The sequence below is a fragment of the Bos indicus x Bos taurus genome, chromosome 13 (assembly GCF_003369695.1).
Source record: "Bos indicus x Bos taurus breed Angus x Brahman F1 hybrid chromosome 13, Bos_hybrid_MaternalHap_v2.0, whole genome shotgun sequence".
In the NCBI taxonomy this organism is placed as follows: domain Eukaryota; kingdom Metazoa; phylum Chordata; class Mammalia; order Artiodactyla; family Bovidae; genus Bos; species Bos indicus x Bos taurus.
Window position 1 is genome coordinate 48,896,446 of NC_040088.1, and position 21,994 is coordinate 48,918,439.

Sequence of the window (21,994 nt, forward strand, 5' to 3'; positions counted from 1 at the left end):
TCTCAACCCTTGAGCGAATTGCTCAGCTTGGGGGCCCAGAGATTTCCCTCCTGGGACTGTCAACCAGGAGGCAATGAATTTTGTGATAGGGAAATTTTCCCATTTGCAACTGGGCTAAAATCCCCAATGAATTCCCCTGAACTCAGAAAAAGCACAAGTTTGTTGTCAAACTGGCATGAGCTGGCCGTCTTCTTGCCCAATAATAAAGGCCCTCAGAGTTATAACAATTATTACTGAGGTTTTTATTTTCCATCTGTGATGATCAAGATGTTTGAGGTAGTGCTTTAGTGTAATGATGAAAGTCAAAGCAACGTGAAAGCACAGGCTCGTTGGCCGTACCTGCCAATTTCCTTCTCTCCCAGTGTCTTTTCCTGTTAACAAGAGAGTCAGATCCTATGCTCCCATCCATGTGTAAGTGGAAAAGTACAGCCAGTAGCCATGCCTCGCAGTAAACCCACGTGACTGGAAGTGTGGGAGACCTTCCCAAACCAGTGCTGCTCTGGGCCAGCCTGGGAGCCCCAAGTGGGCTAGGGTGCAGGTCTCCACATGAGCTGGGTGCTCAGGCCTGTGTGTTGATGTGAAAAATTTCCCTGGAGGACCCGTGAGTAGTTCCATAAATACTTTTTTGGGCAACCTGGGACAGATTTAAGCCACTGTAAAAAGGGGAATCAGACTGATTTTATTTATACCAACACGTTGAAACTGAGAATGATGGCCCCCTGAGGAATACACACGGGAGAAGGTGATTAACTAGGTGTTACCTTTGAGTGGTTTGGGCCAAGTGACAGCTGCCTGACAAGCAGCGTTTGTCCTCACGGCGGTGCTGGGTGTCTGACATGGAGGAGGCAGGAGTTTGGCCGGACATACGAGAGGCTTGATCTAATTTCAGCATCACTCTCTGGAGATGATGGAAGGATACAGACGACTTTGAAGTCCAACCAGTTCTGTCTTCAGCCATGTTCTATCCTCAGGACCCAGCTACTCTGCAGGCCTAGCAAATGGCAGATGTTTGACAGGACAGTGAGGCCAGGAGAATGAGAAGGAGGGGGTCATACGCACATCCTTAGGAAAATTGGCCAGACGTGGGCTTCTCAGCATAGGTGAGGAGCTGGGGGGCAGGGAGAAGGGAGGGAGGAGGGGAGAAGAAGGCTGCTGGTTCCAGAAGGTTCCCGCGCCATCAGAATCTGCATCCTCTTCCGAGGACTGGATTTCTGCTGCACTGTTTTATGTGAATTAGGATGAGCAATGAGAGACAATTTCAACCCAAACCCAGAGTCAGTAACTAGTCAATAGAAACGTAAAGAGTTTCTCAGGGTGAGACCCAGCTGGGTGGCAAGGTCCCTGGGTTCCTAAGTGACAGAAACTAAAAAAGAAAAAGGAAAGATGCAATGACAATAAGTAACTAGAATAACACTCTTGAGAGTCCCTTGGACAGCAAGGAGATCAAACCAGTCAATCCTAGAGGAAATCAACCTTGAATATTCATTGGAAGGACTGATGCTGAAGCTGAAGCTCCAATAATTTGGCCACCTGATGTGAAGAGCCAACTCATTGGAAAAGACCCTGATGCTGGGAAAGATTGAGGTCAGGAGAAGGAGGCGACAGAGTATGAGATGGTTGGATGGCATCATCAACTCAATGGACATTAGTTTGAGCAAGTTCAGGGAGATAGTGGAGGACAGGGAAGCCTGGTGTGCTGCAGTTCATGGGGTCGCAGAGTCAAACACGACTTAGCAACTAAACAACAATGAAAAGAAAAAAGAAAAGAAACTTAAAGCTTAGACATTATTTTAAAAAGATACATGTAAAAGACAAGAAAATTAAAGAAAGTCAAAGCTAACTAAGGACCATAAAATAATTGAAACCCAAGAGCTAAGAAACCAAATAGTACAAAGGAATTTAGACAATTAAGAAGTCCTGAGCATTGAGTGGTAATAAACAAATGAGCTACAACCTAATTTTTAAATGAAGGCATCAATAGAAAATAGACAAATCACAAAAGAAGAAATGTTATGACCAATTTTAAAGACTGTTCACCTCCTTAATAATAAAAAAATTCAAAACAAGATAATGGTGGAATAACTTTGAAAGATTAAGTTGGAAAATACAAAGGTAAAAGATAGCTTTCTGTGTTGGCCAGGGCTAGAATGGGGAGGCAAATGCTCTACTGTTTGTGGAGAAAATTGGTGTGATCCCCTTTGGTGGGGTGACCTGGGAATCTGCATTAAGAGTCTTAGAAATATCTTTTGAATCCAAAATATATACATCCAGGAATTTATCTTTAATAAATAATCAGAGATGTAAAGAGAGCTATGGCCTCACCCTTTTCCAAAGGGAACTCGGGAGCCTCCAGGATGCTTCTAGAAGCACCAAAGGCCTTCTTAGTGGCCACAGAGCCTTGGAACTTCCCAGCATTAGTCATCTCTTTGGCTTGAGGCCATTCTTCAGAAGGCCTGCACAATGCAAATCTGGGGAGAGGTGAAGGTTCTTCATCAGGCCCCTGAGAGCAGAGACTCAAGATCACCACAGGAAGGACCACGCAGGGACAGGGAGGGGTGGCTAGTCGGTCTAGGTCAGATTGTGTTTGCTCACTGGTGGGTTATAAGATCAATGTAGTATGAAGGATCCAGAATTAAAAGAAGACATAACAACGCAACATTCAAGATGCAAAATGCATGATTACATAGACTATATTACTTTTAGGAAATCGAACTTTTATACCTGTGGGCCATGGTGTGGGACTGTCAGGCAGCAGTGGCTTGGCTCAGGGGTCAGATGGCTTTTCCCGTCTTCACGTGGCTGAGGCCTTTCCCAGACAATGCCAGCCCAGCTACTGCTTAATCCAGTGAAGCCTTTTTGCAACTGAAAAAAATAAATAAGATGCAGCCAATCATTCTAATAATGCGAAAGGAAGTGTCCCTCCTTCCCAACTCCTGGCACCCCTTTCCTGAAGCCACCTTCCAGAAGACTTCTATGCCTATTACAAGCACACATCTACCCCTTTTTTCCCGCCCTTACTTCCTCCTTTGTAAAAAAGCATCTGAGAGCACATTACACGTATTCTGCACCTTGCTCCCTGCACGAAATACAGATTTTGGCTCATAAACTGCAACTTCCATTTTTCCTCCTGCAGCACAGTATTCCGTCACATGGTGCTCTGTAGCTTTTCAAAACCAGCTCTGATGGACATTTAAATTTAGCGGGTTTAGTTGTGGCACATGGGATCTTCAATTTTCACTGTGGCCTGCGCCTGCAGGATCTTCAGTTGTAGCACTTGGGATCAGTTCCCTGACCAGTGATCGAACCTGGGACCCCTGCATTGGGAGCATGGACCACGCTTAGCCCCTTACACCACTGGACCACCATGGAAGTCCCTGTTTGGTCTTATTAATAATGCTGCCACGAACATCTTCACATAGCTACACTGACTAAAAAAATCCACAAATTAGAAGTTGAGAGTTACATTTTTGGGGGTAGACATACTAAGGACTGATGCCAGGGAGACAGACTTTCAGGTTGTTTAGAAGGACTACTAGGGAGGAATCGGGGTATATAGGAGTTTTTGCAAAACAAGAGCAAAAACAAACCCAGGTTGTCAGAATATCCAATGATGACTGTTAATTGAAGAAAACCAGACATCTCAAGTTAATGAGTTTAGCACTTCTCTCTGTATGGGAAGATGCAAGGTCTGGGCTCACTGAAATCATTCCTTTGATATGCACTTTAGCTGTCTAGGGCCACTATCTTGACTTTCTTCATCCCATCGGGGTGCATCACTGGGGAGGCTGCGGTGGATGCTGGCTTGATGGCTCCAACATCCTTTGCTCACTGATAACGGTGGGTGACTTTCTTTGTCCATATCTGTCTGTGCACTTGTGCAGTGGTATCTGTGGGATAGATTCCTACAACTGGAGTCCCTGGATCACAAGATCTGTGCATTTTAAAATGATTTTGACCGACATTGGACATCATTTTGATAGACACAGACATCAAATCTGGTTTGTTCTGTGGCGGTGGTACCAAACTCTTAGTGCCATTCTGGTGCCTGGACTCTGGATCCAGGCTCCCCACTTCCCTTACAGCACCCCACTGGGCCTTTCATCATCAGAAAGTTCCTCCTGCCACATCTTTACACTGCTGCCCTCCCAACTCCCCCTACCCCAGCGTTTCACATTCAATACCATTCAAAAACCTTAGTCTTCTTGGATATTTTAACTTTCCTTAATTGTAACCGTTATCAAAAAGGCTTGGTTCACTCAGTGTTTTAGGAAAAATTTAATGGTGCTTTAATTTCGATGAGACTAGGAAAATGAAGTGTGTTAGTTTCCTAAGAGCGCACTCTTAGAGATTACTTCCAGAAACAGCCAGAGCTTAGGGAGGGTCCTGGTCTCCTTCGAGGCCAGAATTTTATAGTAAGATCTGCATGACAACTCAGGCAATAATGAGATCAAGTTCACTGCTGTTTCTGAAAATGCCCTTAGAACATCTGACGATAATCTCTTGGCAACTCCTGGCTGGAGATTAAATTCCTATTTAATGACAGAAGGTAGAATCTTTCATTTTTGAGTAGTACTTAGTGGCTGATTTATCAAAACATAATCTATTATGATGCTAATTGCTTGCAATTTTGTTTCTGGAACATACTAAAAGAGGCAAGAACTGCCATCCAATAGGATGAATTACAGGTGAATTCTTTATGGCTAAACTACCCGCAAGGTGTAGCGGGCAATTTTGAACATGCAAGCAAGTTTCATTGGGGGAAAAAAAACACCCCAAACTTGGGTAAATATTTCACATCAAAATTAGATCAAGTAACCATTACCTCTCTTTTAGTTGTCACATTTGGTTTCCTTCAGTAGATTTTGAATTTTCTCCTAGGGTTAAGGCAACACATTGAAACATTCTCACACTTCAGAGCATGGAAGATGTGATGTACCACTCAGCTAACATCCAAACACAAGTTTAAAATATGCTTGCAAAACCAAGGTTCTACTTTTATTATGGGGATTACCATGACCATGACCAAATATGAGCTACAATAAACATTTCACCTCCACAAGGATCATTCCTGAAGAGGTGGATGTGGTTCAAATATGTATTGGATTGCACTCCAAGCCCAGATAAGCTGCCGATTCTCTAATGTCAGGGAAGTCAGTATAAAGTTGAAGCTAAAAATCTGTTAAATCCCACTTCATCCTTACTGGGGCCCTTTTTCTTAGAGCTCAGTGCAAAGGAGGGGAGTCTATAAAATACGTACCTAACAAAGCATGTCAGCAGCTTGAATGGAGCAAACCAGTCCAGATCTGAGAATTCCAATAAATAAATGAAGCCGAGCATTTATTGCCAACAACCCTGTTACTGGGGCCACAGAAAACTGGAGCTGGGCAGCTTGGAGGCGGGAGGGAGTGTGGAGCCGGGAAGACAATGGAACGCACCCAGGTTGGATTATTTACGGCGTGGTGATGAAGAGACAGCTTTCCATATGAGGAGCAGCTTAAGAGAGGAGACGCAGAGCTCGAGCCGGAAGAGGCCTAGAGAAAGAGAGAGAAACAAAAGGGGACATGAATAAAAGTGACAGCTAATAAAACAATACAAATCTAAACCACTGTAACTTTCAGAAATAATTTAGGGCCAAAATAAAAAGAAAAAAATAATTCTCGTTTTGTTGGCTCCAGGACAACTTTCCAAGAAGCAAAAGACATTTAAGTGAAATGAATGTGCTGCTTTTAAGACCAAATTTGCCTCTGTGCCTTCCTGGCTGTGAGTTCAGGAGCTCCTGAAGCTGGGTTTAGTCATAGAAAGGGAAAGGGGTGATTGTGTTGCTGTTGCTCACATATCCATTGTTTCAACAAATATCATGCAGTGTTCCTTGTTATGTGCTGAGCAAAGACACAGTCCCTGCCCTCAGGAGGTTTATGGTCCAGCATGGGAACATGACAAGTCCATTGTCAAGATCAGGACACTGGGTGGGGTCTGTGCTGACAGCTGGATCAGGGCCAGGGGAGGCCATAAAGGGAATCTGTGGCCAACGTGCAGCTTGGAATAGAAATAATTCAGTGACTTTTGCCTCTTGGTACTGATTAAAAGGGCTTCGTTGTGGCTCAGACCATAAAGAATCTGCCTGCAATACGGGAGACTCAGGTTTGATCCCTGGGTCTGGAAGATCCCCTGGAGGAGGGCATTGCAACCCACTCCAGCATTCTTGCCTGGAGAATCCCCGTGGACAGAGGAGGCTGACTGGCTATAGTCCATGGGGTCACAGAAAGCTGGACAGGCCTGAGCAACTAACATTTTCACTTATTTCACTGATTAAATAGACACTTACCAAACTTCCATGTGATCCAAATCCCAGTCTGATTATTTAAAAATTAAAATGTACTTTTTTAAAGATGCAGATTTCTGCGGTTCTCCATTGTTTTTGTCCTTGAATTCTGGACAGGAGGCTGACCTGAGCTGTTTTACATGATCCTCCTGGGGCGTTACATACCTCTTCCTGGAAGTTAGGCCAAAAGAATAATAAATATCAGCCACCACTTACTCCCTGGCCGGAGTATATGCCCGACGTTTTACATGTGTGGCCTTGACCATTTACCACGGATGCCTCGAGGTGGGGTCACGGCTCCTATCTTACTGGAGGGGTAGTAGAGCCCAGAAAGGTAAGTCCTAGGCAGTGAGCCTCATGGCACCTTCCAAACGCTACTGGCTTTGGTTTCTGTACATAGGCAGGGACTGCACCAGCAACACGGCTGCACCCTAGGAAGGCTTGTCAGGCAAGGCCTCCGCCTGGCTGGTCAATTTGAGCTGATGCCAAAGTTCTTTTTTCTATCCTGGCTGCACGAGGTTTTCGATCTTCATTGCGGCACGCGGGATCTAGTTCCCTGACTAGGGATCGAACCTGGGCCCCCTGACTGGAAACGTGGAGTCCCAGCCACCGGGCCACCAAGGACGGCCAACCTCCAAAGTTCTTTAGCTAAAATATTCCCTCTTTTCTCCCACCTCCTCAGTCAGACGCCCTCTTCTCAGAATTCCCATGGAGGAAGTGTCACCATTAAGGGCCAGAGACTCCTTGGTGGTACTGGGCTACTCCCAGTGTAACTCAGGGAGCACCCTGATGAGAAGGGGAGCCTGGCCGAGGACTTCACGATAAGCCAACTGCATCTCCCCAGCGGCATTCTTGGCCCCGTCCTAACCTAACCCTCTCTTTCTTTCCAGAGGCTGTCTAAGCCCTTGCTGTCTCACCCTCACTGCAAGAATATGGGCCACAGGTGAGAGAGTCCCTGCGACTTCGGGGACTTCGATTTTACATACGGGGTGGATGTACTCTGTCCCCGCACCTTTGCCCCCACCATCCTCCAGACCCGTCCTCTGCCCGAGGCCTTCTTGGCCAGTATTTCAAAAACACTGCTTAGAGGGGCTGAAGAGCCACTTTAGAGCTAAACTCAAGTTTCTTGGTTTGAACTCAAGTAGTATTCATGGTAGATCTCATTTTTTTACTGTTTTCGAGACCACTCTTCCAAAAACAAACTAGATGCTGTGCTGAATGGTAAAGTTGTCCTGTGACTGAGTTCTTAAAACACCACACAGCATAGGTCTGATATTATCTAAGACCAGGTAGAGCGTGATCGATGGTGGTGGTGGTCTGTTATGACCCAGAGGGGTAGAATGGGGAGTGGGTGGGAGAGAGGCTCAAGAGGGAAGGGATATGTGCATACTTATGGCTGATTCACACTGTTGTACAGAAGAAACTAACACAATATTGTAAAGCAATTATCCTCCAATTAAAAATAAACAAAATGAGACACTAAGAAAGATAACTTAAGATCTACTAGCTCGTCAATTAGAATTTAGTTCTTCCTCGGTTTAGATAACTTCCTTTAACACAGAAAACTGTTATGACTCTGCCCTGGCCCAGCCTTGGGCACTGGGCTGGCCACGAGTATGGCGCTTTCAGCCAAAGGCTGGGACGTGAATGGCTTGAGAGCTCCAATTCCCCCATTCCGAGAAAACAATTTTGCAGTCAGGATGGCCAGAGACTTCCGACAGTGATTTTTCTGATTCTAGTTAATATCCTAGGAATTTAAGAGGCAATCATTTACTCTTGACTTTCAAAGAGAATCTGAGCTTGAAAGGCACAGTTACATCTAAAACTGACAGGTGAACGACAGCACTTCCTGGGGAGGGAGGAGAGGCAGCTCACACCTCGGCATCTGGGCTGAAGCACCCTGTTCATTCCTCGGGTTGTAAATTTTCTGCCTCAAAAGACCTTTTGAGAATAACTCTTTACCCAAAAAAGTGGTCTCTCTATTAGCTGAAGTCCTAAAAAATGTCTGATGACTTTGATAGGGAGCACTTTGTCGGTATAAAGACTTACTGGCATCTCATCTTCAGGGGAATGTGCTTTTAAGAAAACAGAATTTTAAAAAGTCAAAGTCCTGAAAACATGGATTTTCAATTATGATAGATGAGAACCTTATTAATTATGCTGCTCCATGGCATATTCAAATAAACCAGAGAATTTGATACAGATCAACAGTATGTCAGGGTTGAGACTGAAATGTTTTGCCCACTGGAAATTTATCACATTAATCTACTTAAACAGAAAATATGTGAATGAACACAGGACACACACACACACATAAACACATATTTTTGCTAAAAACTGTATCTGAAGGACAGCCTAATAGACCTCATTTCAGTCTGCAAATTTATCTTTTTATTGAATCTGAAATAAAAGTCAGAGGACATAGGATTTTCAAATAAAACTGTATATGTTAGAAAAATATGCATCAAGAGCATATGTACATACATATTCTATAATAAAATAAGACTATGTACAAAAATCACTTCTGCTACTTAATGCTGATCGTAACTTTTTGGATTTTGGTGTTTAAGCACCTCCACGAAACAGAGGCAGCTGAGAGCGCACACCTCTTCCTAACTCCTGACCCCGTGTTTCATTTTCCGGTTTTGCTGGAAAGTTGGACAACTCCCTGGCTGGAGAGCGTGCTGAAAATTGTCCACAGTTTGGGGGGGTCCTCACACTTGTGCTGCCGCTCCCAGTGCAGAAGTAGCTCTTCTTTGCTTCCTAGTATCTGCACACAAAGGACACAGTTAAAGCCAGACTGGGGCAGGGGGAGGGCAGCCTGGGGGCCAGGACACTTGGGGCCCTGGGGGTCGCCTCTGGGCTCACTGGGTCCTGGCTGGGCTCGTTCCTGTTTCGTGAGGGTTTCCACGTTGTTCTGATGATGGAGGTACAGTTGTCTTTTCAGTCTGGGGACTGCACAGAGCTCCCCAGCTGAGGGATGATGCCTGAGCAGCTTCCTTCTCTCAGGACGTTTCCAGAAAGGAGCAGCCTGTTTAGTTAGTTCTCCGTGAGCTGGTCTGCTTCCGGAGGAGGGTGAGCTCTCCTCTGGCAACTGGCCTTGGATTTCCTCACCATGAACAGAAAGCAGGTGGAACTTGATTTCAGCCAGAGACTGAGCAGTGATCTGACAGCGACCACATCTGATCTGGAACCCGGCCTCGTCATTCTGGTTCATTAGGAGGTCTTCTTCCAGGCTGGACTTGGTCTCCCTGGAAACGGGGGAGAGAATGTGTCAGACCTCACTGAAAAACTTCTCCTAACAGCTCCTGGCCTTCTGGGCTCTAAGACATATACACCATGCACCAAAGAGGAGGTTGAAGGCAGGGAGAGTAGAGACCGTGTGGGAGACAGAGGCCCCGGAGAAGGTCAATGTCAGGCCTGTGTGGTGGGGCCTCACACCTCCCAGGCTGGCAGGGCCACTTCACAAAAGGGTCCCCCTTTATGCATCTCCTCCAAGAGCTAACTGTTCTTTGGTTACCATGGCAACAGGTGTGCCCACCAGGAGAGCAAGAGGTACCAAGTGTTGCAGGAACCCACTGGGTCCAGCTGAGATGACTGTCCCCACCCCTCAGGGGGCCCTTCCTAACCCCAAGCACCCAATGCACTTTGCACAGTTTACCTAAAAATCAAACGGACTCCATTAACCACTCAGAAGTGAGGTTTCTTTGGGGGAGGTGGCTATGTACCTTAGGAAAAGGCACAGGTATCTAAAAGGGAATGGAAATGCATAAAGAGACACAGAGAAACTCCAGAAAAGCCGGGAAGAAACAGGACTGGTGTAGCTTATTTTTAGTGACTATGAGAGACTGAGCTGAAAGTGAACAGAAAGCATTGAGAACCATCAGAACAACTGGTGATGATGAGGGACCGAGGTTCTAAAGTGCTGGGAGACGTTTGATGTGCATGGTACTGATGTGCATGCATCTTACAGAAACCCCCTCCATCACTCAGAGCAAAAGGGACAGACTGAGGGTGCTTTCTTGATTTACTCAGGACTCTCTGACCCACCTGACAGGCTTTCAAATGATTCAGCTGCCTTGTTTACAGTGCTGGAAAAAAGCACCGCACAGGCAACCATGTAGGAGACAGCTTACCTGGCCTCAGGGGGAAACAGACCAAGTGCTGAGGGGCAGGTCTGCCCTGGACGGGCTGAGTCCCCACCAGCTGGTATGCCAGTATTGGGGCAAATGATGCTCTTTCAATATACATTCTGTGGGCATAAAAGTTTGGGGGAAATTACTCGTCAAAAGGACCATAACCATAGATGTTAAGTTACTCTTCCATATTTCAGATGCAAAATTAATCTCATGCCCGAATGTCTCCAGCATCCCTCAAGCTGGCCCTTGTGCCCTGGCTGATGGAGAATGAAGCTGGTCAAAAATCATGAATGATCAGAGACCAAAGAGAAATGAGGCCATTCCTCACAGAACAGAGGTTAAGTGGTAGCAGTTAACTTCGGAAATCTTAATCTGAGGGCTGTCTTTCCAAACTCACCTTCCGGAATGTGGGATCCGACCCTGATCTGGAATCTTAAAGTTCCTTCTGGCCAGCACCCCGCATCGTACTCACCTGTCCACCAGTCCCTCCACCTCACAAGGGGTCTGCTCTCTGGTCCTCGGCAGGTCCCCTGGCTGCGGCTCACAGGGGGAGGGCTCGGTGCTGATGGCCACACCGTGCACCTCTTTCAGGTGGCCGAAGTACACTCTGACGTGGCCGAACACCTTGGCGCAGAACTCGCAGCACACAAGCTTCCTGGGCCGGGAATCCCCATGGTGCAGCCGCACATGCGCGCTCAGGCTGCCCCGTCGCTTGTACACCTTTCTGCAGAGCCGGCAGCTGTAGGGCCGGCTGTCCGGGGATGCGCTCGTGTGCTCGCGGAGGTGCTGCTTGCACGGGAAGGGGTGGTCACACACGTGGCACTTGTGCCAAGTCTTCCTGAGGCCGGAAAACCCATTTCTGAAGGCAGAGTCTGGCTTTGGGGGCTGGCCGTCCTCCTTCCAGTCCAGATGGTTGGGGGCCAGGGAGTGATCGAAAGACATGTGTCCCAGGCTCCCGGGTGGCGGGGGCTGGAGGGTGGCTGGGGGCAAGGCCAGGGCTGGCAGGACCGGGACAGGTTTGGGCATGATGCTCCGGTATTTTTTCACGGCCTCCGGTTTTTGGTCCCTGGATTCTTGGGGCTCACTTTTGACTCTTGCTTTGCTGTCTTTACAACTAAGGACACATTTCCACCTTTTCCCCTGAAATGTCAAAAGTTCGTCTGGGCCCTTGCGTTTTCTTCCTCTTCTCTTCGCTGTCTCACCGTTCAGTTTTGTTTTATGGTTAAGGTCGGGCTTGGTGGCTTGACAGAAGGCACTGTTGCCGGGGCTCTGCCCAGGAGCCGGTGGGGCAGGTCCCCTGTCCCCCACCTGTGGGGCCGCACTGAAGCCTTCCGGGATGGAGGGCGTCTGGTCTCGGGCAGTCCTGAGCCCAGGGAAGGGGACATGCGCAGTGTTCACGGTGGCTCCGCTCCTGTAAACCTGCGTGGTCTTCACTCTCGAGTAGGGCAGGATGGGCAGTTTACCTCTGGGGACGGAAGAGGGCACCTGGACCGCGTTTCCAATGACGCCTGGTGATGACAAAATGGCTTTGGTGGCATCGACCGGTTCTTGAGGTTTTTCACTGGCAACAGCAGAAGGTTTCCTGGGGGTTTTCTTGCTTGGAACTTTCGCTCTTCCTGAACTCTTCTGGAGGCCCTGCTCGGCGGAAGGCTCCTCTGGTGTGGCCAGTGCTGGGGTGGCAGGAGGAGTCCAACCTCCATGGTTGCTGGTCCCTGGAGGCCCGGGGTCTTGGTGGCCACTCCTGTTGGTCAGCGCAGCTGGGGCTTGGTCTGGTGCCACCTTGGGTGGGTTGGGCTTGTGCGGGGGCTCCGGATGCTCAGGTGGGGGAGGGGCTGCTTGGGTTTGGGCAGATTTGCTGCAGCCCCTCTCGAGCTCTGGCTTCTTTCTGACTCCTTTGCCAGGTCTCGGGGGCTGGTACCGGGGGATGGGCAGCTTTAGGTTCTCGGGCAGAGGCATCCGGGGTTTCTGGATCGGCTGAGCTGAGGCCACGTGCGGCAGAGCGATCAGCGAGAAGGTCCCTTCCTGGCCGGCCACCTGCATCAGCGCATAATTCTGTGGGGGCATCCCCAGGGGCTTGGAGCCGAGGGAAGGGCCTGGATTCGCCTGATCAGAGAGTGAAGGCACCGGGCCCGGCAGCACTCTGGGTGCCAAGACTTGGGGCGCAATCTTTGGAGCGATGGTTCTAAATTGACTCTTATTCTGCAGGCCTTTCCCGCTGTGAATCGCCCCAGGAGGGATATTTGGTTCGCCTGCAAGGACAACACAACATAAAAAGGCACTCTGGAGTCACTGTCCTGTGCTGAGAGCACAGGTAAGCAACCAACCATCTCCTCTGCCCGGAAGCATCCCTGCACCCAACCTTGCCCATGGGTGCAGAGCTAGTGTTCCTCAAGATGGAGGTCAGCTCCTGCCCACCTTTCCAGGGACTCATGACTGTTATTCTCCAGGGTTCCACGGCCCTTGTCATAACACTCACCACTTTCCACAGTAATTTATATTTGTTCATCTCTACTACAGAACACAGAGCATCCTGAAAGCTGGGACTGTCTTTGTATTCTGCAAGTCCATCCTCCCTGTTGACCTCACTCCAATTTATTTTTACAGGCCAGTGCTCCCCACCCTGTCCCTGAGCTCTGGGCTACATCCCCTCTGGCATGTTCTACTGCAGACTCTTATTTCTTTCATATAAATGTCTTGCTTTCCCTATTAAACTTATGCTCTGTGAGCACAAAGCCCATATTGGATCCCACTGTATCTTTGTTAGGAAACAAACGTTTCTTGTACCAACCTCCTTTCTTACTCGGTTTTAGGACAAATTTGACCCACTGGCAGCGCCATCTGTCCTGCACACAGGGATGCATGCCAGACTGAATGCTGGCTCTGTGGCTGCTTCCCCGTGTGACTTGTGAATTTCTTCTCACACCTCTCAAACTGTTTATGTGTGCTTTTACAATTAAATCACCAGTATTAAAAAAGTTGATGTGACACCTTACACACATGTTGGAAGAAAAACAAAAAGATACAGAGTGATAAGTAAAGACACAGAGACAACATAAAAAATACATGGATCACACAAAAAGGGCCTTCCAGGACACCGATGGGAACAATTTTAACTGACAGGCTAACACTTCATATTTGAGATTTATTAGGCTGACCCAAAAAGCCATGATTACCGCTCTGAGGGGACAATTATGGAAACATTTCCATGCACTGCTTCTAAGGACTGAATCATTGGTTTTCTCCCCTAAGGCCTCAAGCTCCTGAGTCCTGGCTGCAGAAGAACTTCTCATTTCTGAGTACCTCGTATCAGTCAGCTTGTGTTTTCCAGGTATCCACACTTTTCTAGAGATGGCTGCCACCCATGGTTTTTTTCTGAAACCACTGGGGCCAGATGTGCTTTGGAATTTACACTTTCAAATTTTAAAAAAGTAATAAATGCTTACAGCAGATGTTACATAACACCTTGCAGAGTCTGCATAATACCCCAAATTAAACCTATTACCACTTCTGTAGTGAAATATATGGGCATTCACAAGGTGGGGGCAGGGGGGGAATGATTTTTAAAGTTCTTATTTCAGTTTAGGCTTTGCCTCTGAATGTGTTTTAATATCCAACTTTTGATAACATTTTCTGTTTTCAGAGTCTGTTAAATTTTGGAGTTATAGGAAGAGGATCGAAGAACTATTTGTTTAGGAACTACCAAGGGTATAAAGGGCTTCCCAGGTGGCACACTGATAAAGAATCCACCTGCTCAATGCAGGAGACGCAAGAGATTCGGGTTCAAAGATCCCCTGGAGTAGGAAATGGAACTCACTGTAGTATTTTTTTCTGGAAAATTCCATGGAGAGAGGAACCTGGTGGGATGCAGTCCATTGGGTTGCAAAGAGTTGGATACAACTGCCTGCTACTTCATGCCATGTCATGTCATGTCATGTCATGTGAAAGGTATAAAGATGAAATGATACAGCTTTTCCCTTAGTTTGCTGGCAATCTGATGATTTTAATCACCTTGATTTTAATGTCTACAGTGAGCGAACTAACAATTTTAGCACAAAAATGATTTTTTTCAGCAAATATGTACTGACTGATCACCTTATTCTAGACAGTAATCACTGTTTGATGAAGAAAAAGTATGCTAGAAACATATTTCACATAGTATTATAGCATACATTAGAGGAAGAAGGGAAAAGACTTGTGTTAAGGTTGGAAAAATTAGACAAGGATAATTATGTAATCTGTTGTTTTCCTTTTTGGCTTTGTGACCATGAAGTTCATGGGTAAACTGACTAGTTGATCACCTCACAATAGTCACCTAAACTGATTGGCTATATCTGCTTCATCTTCCTGCATAATTTAATTCATTTTTAAAGTTCTATTTCCACAGCTTTTAAATTTAAACATCTTTCATGTTAAACCTCCTTTTAACTTTTTAGAAGAAGTACTGAAGTAAGCTGTAAATAAATACATTAAACCAGGATTGAGAGAGTTTACAGAGAGCTTAAAATTATTGACAGCTTTTGGTTGCCAAGTGACAAAGCTTATTAAGTAATTATACTGACAGTCACAATGGTCTTTGCATCTATACAACCTATCGTGGAACAGGGAACACTGGGTGATTTCTATTTAGTTCCTACTCCTAAGTGATGGAATACACAGTATTTATAGCAAGAAGAGCTGGAAGAAAGGCTATGCTGGCCTTAATTAGTCTCAAGTCCGCTTGAAATACAATATGTGACAATAATGCATTGCAGCACAAGACACCTCACTTGTCTGCTCAAGTCTGTCCAATTGGCTCTTCATCTCAGACTGGAGCCTAAGTCCTTGCAGGGGCCTCAAGGGCCTGGAGCCCTGGGCTCCTGGAAGTGCTCCAACCTAGTTCCTCCCCAGGTTCTCTCCAGGCACAGCAGCCTTGCTGCTGATCCTCACAGGGGCCACACACCTGAATCCCAGAGGGTTTACACCTGCCACTCTCACCACCCTGACTTGCTTCTCTAGATCATCCCCAGTAAGGGCTGCAGCATTTCCTTCAAGTTTTGCTCAAATAGCCTCTTCATGGTGAACTCTTCTCTTAGTAAAGAGAAGAGCCTTAGTAAACCTGTAGCCCTGTTCTGAACTCCCTGCCCCACTTCCCATTTCCATCTCCTCCAGCACACTCGCTCCATCTCATGGATTACATTATGGTCTGCAGTCCCCATCCCACACCCCCTCCACAAAAGTGAATTCCTTGATGATGGGGAGTTTATTTACCTCTTTAGGGCCTGGAAAAGGGTTACAGATACACTCAGAAATCTGATAATTACTTGTAAAATTTATAAGTGATACTTGTAATAAAGTGATCAGTAAATGAAAGAAAAACACAATTTAAAGGCAAACTGAAAATTGCCATATTACTTTGAAAATTAAAAAAAGAAATAGAGAATAGATCTCTGGAATACTTTTTTTCAATTTAACTTGCCCACCATCAGAATAAGGATAGCACCATGAATTTTTTAAAAAAGAAGGAAAACAAACAAACAAAAAACCTTTTAAAGTTAAAGGGGAGAGGTGAGGCCAAATGACTAACCATCTGAGGAGGTAATAAGAGAGAATGGTAAATGATGCTATTGGGGTACAAAGAAACAAGCAAGCTCTGAAGAAGAAATTACTTTAAAGAAAACAGACACACAAAGAGGGGAAAAGAAGGGGATTAGAGAGAAAAGAGGAGGAAGCTAGAAGAGGAAAAACTGACCCTCAGAGCAGAGAATGGCTCTGTCAGTGTGACGAGGAGCAGAAATAACAAAGAACAAAAGATGCAGCTGAAGCAACAACTGGTGGTCAAGGTCACCTCAAAGTCCCCAAAGACTTCAGCTGGGAAGGGGTTCCCCAGGTTTTATGACGGAGTATAAGAAAGCAATCTTCTGACAGTTAAGGTTCCTAGCAATGAAGCCAGCTATATTTATTGAGCTGCTCCAGAAGGGAGGGAGAGGGCTAATTATGATACATTTAAAGTAGATATGCTTCAACGAATCTTCAGAAGTTCCTATATTACAGTGGAAATAAAATCTCACATGAAGACCAATGACAGTCACAGGAAAAGGAAGCTGATTGTGGTCCCGGAGCAAAGGAAACTTTAGGGTAACTGCAATCCCAGCATGGGAGAATACCGATTGGTGAGCAGCCTGGGATGACAGAGCCCGGGGTGACAGGTAAGGGGCCTGCCACACAGTCAGTTTTCCCCAGGTTCCCTGAAATTCAAAGAGGTAGATCCTGGGGGTAGAAAAGTGTATCAATTAGCCTCATGATCAATAATCAGAAGAAATCTGTGGGGTGAAAGGATAAGGCCTTACAGGATAAACTGAACTTACTCACACTTGCCTGGATCTGTTGGGAATTCCATACAGATGGAATAGGTGTGGAACAGATCATGACGGTGATGTTGAGTCCCTTCTCCCAGAATCATTAATGATGAGGTGATAGGGAATGAAATGATGCATTAGAAGAAAATCATAGCAGGAAAAAGAGGGCAAGGCCATAAAAATAGAGGGGAAAACTCCTTAGGAATTACTCAAATGTTCAGCAAGAGGGTACTAATACAATAGCCAACCATGCAACAGAAACAAAGTACTAATACAGGTACAAATACAACAGTCAGCCAATCAGGCAATGGGATACTAAGCAGCAGCAGAAAAGAAGAATGAGTTAGACTGATACATAACACTCTCCAAGGTGTGAGATACTATCACTTGGATATTTTTTTTAAAGTAGTGAGAGACACACACAAACTAATCCCCGTGTATACACAGAATATCTCTCAAAGGAAAGCAAAGAAACTAGTCTTGGGGTGTGGCCTTTGGGGTAAAGGCACAGTGGTGGGGGTAACTATAGGGTAGGATGAGATGAATGCATATTTTCCACTGAATATTCGCTATGCCTAGCACAGAGAAGGTACCTATAAATATTTGTTGAATGAATGAAAGGCAAATGAAAGTTTCCTTTTTGGATCCATTTTGCAGAAGGAGTATCTCTGGGGATGTTGGTGATGGGTAAGTGTGTGTCTGTTCATAAATGACTATGTCCAGATGTCAGAGAGAACATTTCAAGTTTTTCCTTTCCTTGCCTACTTAAGGATAAGAATTGCTAGTGGTTAAGAGAAGTAATTGAGTCATCTGACAGGCAGTGCATCACCACCCCTCAAGGTTCAGTCCTGGGAAGCATCAGAGCTCATTATCTCCCAAGGACAACTGAAGTGCTGAGAACCATCTCTCCCAACATTTGGCTCCTTAAAATAAAACAAGGCAGGGGCTTCCCTGGTGGTCCAATGGTTGGGACTTCACCTTCCAATGAAGGGGTGCTGGTCAGGGAGCTAGGATCCCTGACATGCCTCGAGGCCAAAAAACCAAAAACATGAACCAGAAATGATATTGTAAGAAATTCAATGAAGACTTTAAAAGTGATCCACAATAACAACAACAAAATCTTAAAAAACGTAAAACAAAGCGATTTGCAATAAAGGTCAGTTTGCTATAAAACCACAAGTTTTTTTTTTTTTTAAAGTAGTTTGAACAACAAGAGTGTTTAGAGAAGCTGAAAATGCCATGAAGTTTTTTAAAACACTGAAATGGTACGATTGTAGCAAGTCTTTCTCAGCTATGCGGCTGCAACAGTGGTTTATCCCACGACACATTTACAAGGCCTCTCTCCCAGATGGTGTGATCTAAAACCCCTCACCTGTCACCTACTAAATCACAGATTTCAGAGAACTGTGCACTAAATGGTAAGTCGAAATTTCCACTGACATTCATCATTTCTGGAAATCCTGCGAAATTACCCATAACACAGTTAAAGAGGCTCACAGGACTCCCAGGTACTAAACATGGACTTTTATTAACTGGAAACATGAAAGGCTCACTCAGTAAAATTAATTTTTCACAATTCTACAATGCAAATACTTAGTATTACGATTTTATATGTGGGCTGTTTTTAATATGTTAAGTGTATTAAAAATAATTATTTTGAAGAGTGACATTTACAGTCGGTGAGAATTTGATCTAACTGTGGATTAAAGGAAAACGAGGTGGTAGTGAGTCCTTATTATGGTCTAGAATCTGTGCTGGGTCTCTTAAGTGAATCCTTATGCAAACTCTACAAATAAGTATTACTGTCCCCCTTAACAGATTAAGCAAAAAGAGCTTGAGGAAGTTAAGTAACAGCTGAAGTCCATATCCATCTGATTCTAATGTGGACAATGGGCTTCTACTTCTTCATCCTCCCCTCAAGAAGGGGAAAATTTTTAGGCTTCCTTGGTGGCTCAGTGGTGAAGAATCTGTCTGCCATTGCAGGAGACACAGGTTTGATTCCTTATCCAGGAAGACCCCACATCCCAACTAAGCCTGTGGGCCACAACTACTGAACCGGTGTTCTAGAGCCTAAGAGCCAAAACTACAGAAGTCCATGCCCTAAGGGTCATGCTCCGCAACAAGAGACGCCACTGCAATGAGAAGCTCGCACGTCACAACTAGAGAGTAGCCCTTGCTTGCCACAGCTAGAAAAAAGCCTGTGCAGCAATGAATACCCAGCACAGCCAGAAATAATAAACAAATAAATGAAGTTAGTTAATAAAGTTAATTAATTGAAAAGGGGGAAAGTATTTACAAAATTGCCCTTAACTCCAAAATATATGATACTTTACAGTATATTATAATTTATATATTATATTAAAATATAGTATTATCTCTAAATTTTAAGGAGGGGGGGAAAAATTTGAAAGTAGAAATGGCTTGTCATATCCCCAAACTTCAATGACCATTAAAAGATTCTTTCCAACAGCCCACTAATTAGAGAACTGATGAAAAACTAAGAGGCACTTGAAGCAGATATTCAAAGTTGAGTTTACCAATTATTAACCATAGGATTCTGAGGAATCCAATAAGGCGGCCAGCTATTTGTCTGGAGCAAGGACCAAGTGGGTCCTGCGTGCATCTCCTCCACCAGGTCTAACTGATGGGTGTGGCTGCACGTGAGAGGCAGCAGAGGGAAGATGCAGGTCAGTGGTCCATGAGCCCACAGCCAAGCTAGCCTCATCCGGCTGCTTCACAACATGCCCCTGTACAGACAGTGTTAAGAGACAAGCACATGAGGCAGGCGGTTCTCCAACAGCTGCAAATAACTCACTTCCTGATTTCCACCCGCAGAACCAAGGCGCAGGGTGCTGCTTCTGAACAAAGTTGCTCCCACTCGACCCTTGGCTGGTTTGGACACGGTTCCACCATCACTCCATCTAGGGAGACACCGAGGTCCATGGCTAAGTCCAGAGCAGAGAACAGGTAGAGAAAGAGGGTCCCTGCTCTTGACACAGGGCTCCCTGGCTCTAGGCCCAGAATAAGAGTGCTGCCAAGCACTCTTGGCCACAAAAGAGCCCAAACTTTTAGGGCTTGTTTAGGTTTTAATTGTATTAAACTGAGAAACTCTATTTTCAGTTTTATTGCTTGGCATCCCTGTTCTCCCTCTCACTTGGCTTTCCAATAATAAGTTCCAGTTGGGGTTCAAACTGTTTCCCAGGATGGTCTCTGGTTAAAACCAGTATGGTGAAACCCTGGAGAAGTCCGAGATGAAAGAAAGGCCTCTGAACATGGGGGGAGCTCAATTTAATTTTGTTGAAAAACCCATAAACACGTGGAGCCATCGCCCACTGGCTCCCCCAGGCACCTCCAGGCTCTGCGGCGCCGTCCACAGGGCTGTGTTGAGTGCTGGCGGGAGAGACAGTGCTGTAAAGCATGCTGGCAGCATAGGCACAGTGTTCTTTGTTTCTGAGGATTCAGGATGCCAAGACCACTCTAGTCTACACATCCACAGCACTCAGACTTCACAGAATCACTCTACTAGGACCCCTAGTTCAGGAAATCCGACACTGTATGAGAAAGCAAGACAGTCCCACCTGGTGATCTTGTTTCCTGAGTCCATCCTCCTTGGTACACTTGCCCTTGCTGAACTGAGGTCCCAGCCAGCTCCCTTCCCTCCCCTCTTGCAGCCACCCCAGGGATGTCCTGGCACCTTCCATTCAGCATGGGCTTTGAGAGCTGTCTTGCTCATCATCGCCTAGCTTAGCAAGGAAGAGAATTCTTTTCTGAGCACAGGAGATCCTTTTCTTTCCTAGCACTATTCAATGCTATTTCTTCAACATTAATCCAATGATAAGGCATATTTCACGTGTCAGGTACTGTGCAAAATACTTTGGATGCATTATCTCCTTTAATCCCCACAATCCACTGAGTTAGGGATTACTGTTCATGTGCATTTTACAGATACAGATTTCAAAGCCAGCAGGTAACAGACTGGAATTCAAGGCTTGGCCCAGGTGACACCAAAGGCTCTTCCCAGTTCTACCTGCTGCCTGGAAGCTGCATCCATGGTAATGACCACCATCATAGTCTCTAGTGGGAAGACCATGGGTTTGGGGGTTCAGACAGATGTGGGTTCAACTCCTGTCTCTGTCTCATAGTTTAGGAAAGTCACTCACTCTCAGCCTGAGTGTTCTTATTTATAAAGTGTGCATAATTGTATCTGGTTGCTGTCAGGATTAAATGAAAAAAGTATCCATAAACATGCCAGGGTGGGGCCTACCACACATCAGTTTCGCAGTAGACATTAGTTTTCTACTCTTGCTCCCTCTCTCTTTTCTGGCTGCACTGGGTCCTCAGTGCTGCAATAGGGCTGTCTCTAGTTTTGGTGCCCTGACTTAGCTGCTTCAGGGCAGGTGGGATCTTCCTGCACTAGGGATTGAACTTGTGTCCCCTGCACTGGCAGGCAGGTTCTTAACCAATGGACCATCAGGGAAGTCCTCTGTCTTCTACTCTCTCTTGCCAAGAAGTATGAGGCTCCTGACACTTATATTTGGTGGGAGGGAAAAAAAAAAGCACAAATCTTGACCATGAATCGTATGGAAACAGCGTTGTTGCTGTTCAGTCGCTAAGTCATGTTTGATTCTTTATGACCCCGTGGACTATACAGCCTGCCAGGCTCCTCTGTTCATTGGATTTCCCAGGCAAGAATACCGGAGTGGGCTGCCATTCCTTCTTCAGCGGACCTTCCTGACTCAGGGATGGAACCAGTGTCTCCTGCATGGCAGGCAGATTCTTTACCACTGAGCCACCAGGGAAGCCCAGTGGAAATAGTACTGAATCCTTAAAAGTGTATTTCTTTGTTGAGAGGGAAATGAAGGGAAATGGGAAGAAATAACTATTCCTTGTGAATGATTCTCCCAGTAAACCTGTAAAGCATTTCTTTTTTGCCTCTCTGGGGCCACCCACTCTGGCAGCTTCATCTGATCCAGCCTACCAGGCTCTCTTTTCCCTGCCTGTTCCGCTCCCCCACCCAATCCCATTTTTGCATGGAGTTGACAAAGTGCTAATCAGATTAACAGTATTTAGTGAATAGGAGTGAACAGATGTGCATTGCAAAGAGCAGTTTTCTGGGGCCACTCTCCTCTGCTTTTGTTTATACTGACTATTGATACTAATTGCTCTTGTTCTCCAGCTTAGCGGGGAAGAAAGCACCT

At 45.8% G+C, this 21,994-nt stretch overlaps 1 protein-coding gene across 9 annotated transcripts in view; it reads right to left on the bottom strand.

The window, feature by feature from the left end:
* Positions 1-8,693: 8,693 nt before the first annotated feature.
* Positions 8,694-21,994, bottom strand: part of ZNF438 (zinc finger protein 438) — a 197,765-nt gene continuing 184,464 nt past the window's right edge. For all 9 annotated transcript variants that reach the window (XM_027559775.1, XM_027559776.1, XM_027559770.1 and 6 more), the window contains 2 exons: positions 10,934-12,710; positions 8,694-9,573 (listed from right to left, as the gene is read on the bottom strand). In XM_027559775.1, coding sequence (XP_027415576.1) covers positions 8,955-9,573; positions 10,934-12,710 — 2,396 coding nt within the window. In that variant the 3' untranslated portion in view covers positions 8,694-8,954. The remainder of the gene's footprint in view (positions 9,574-10,933; positions 12,711-21,994) is intronic.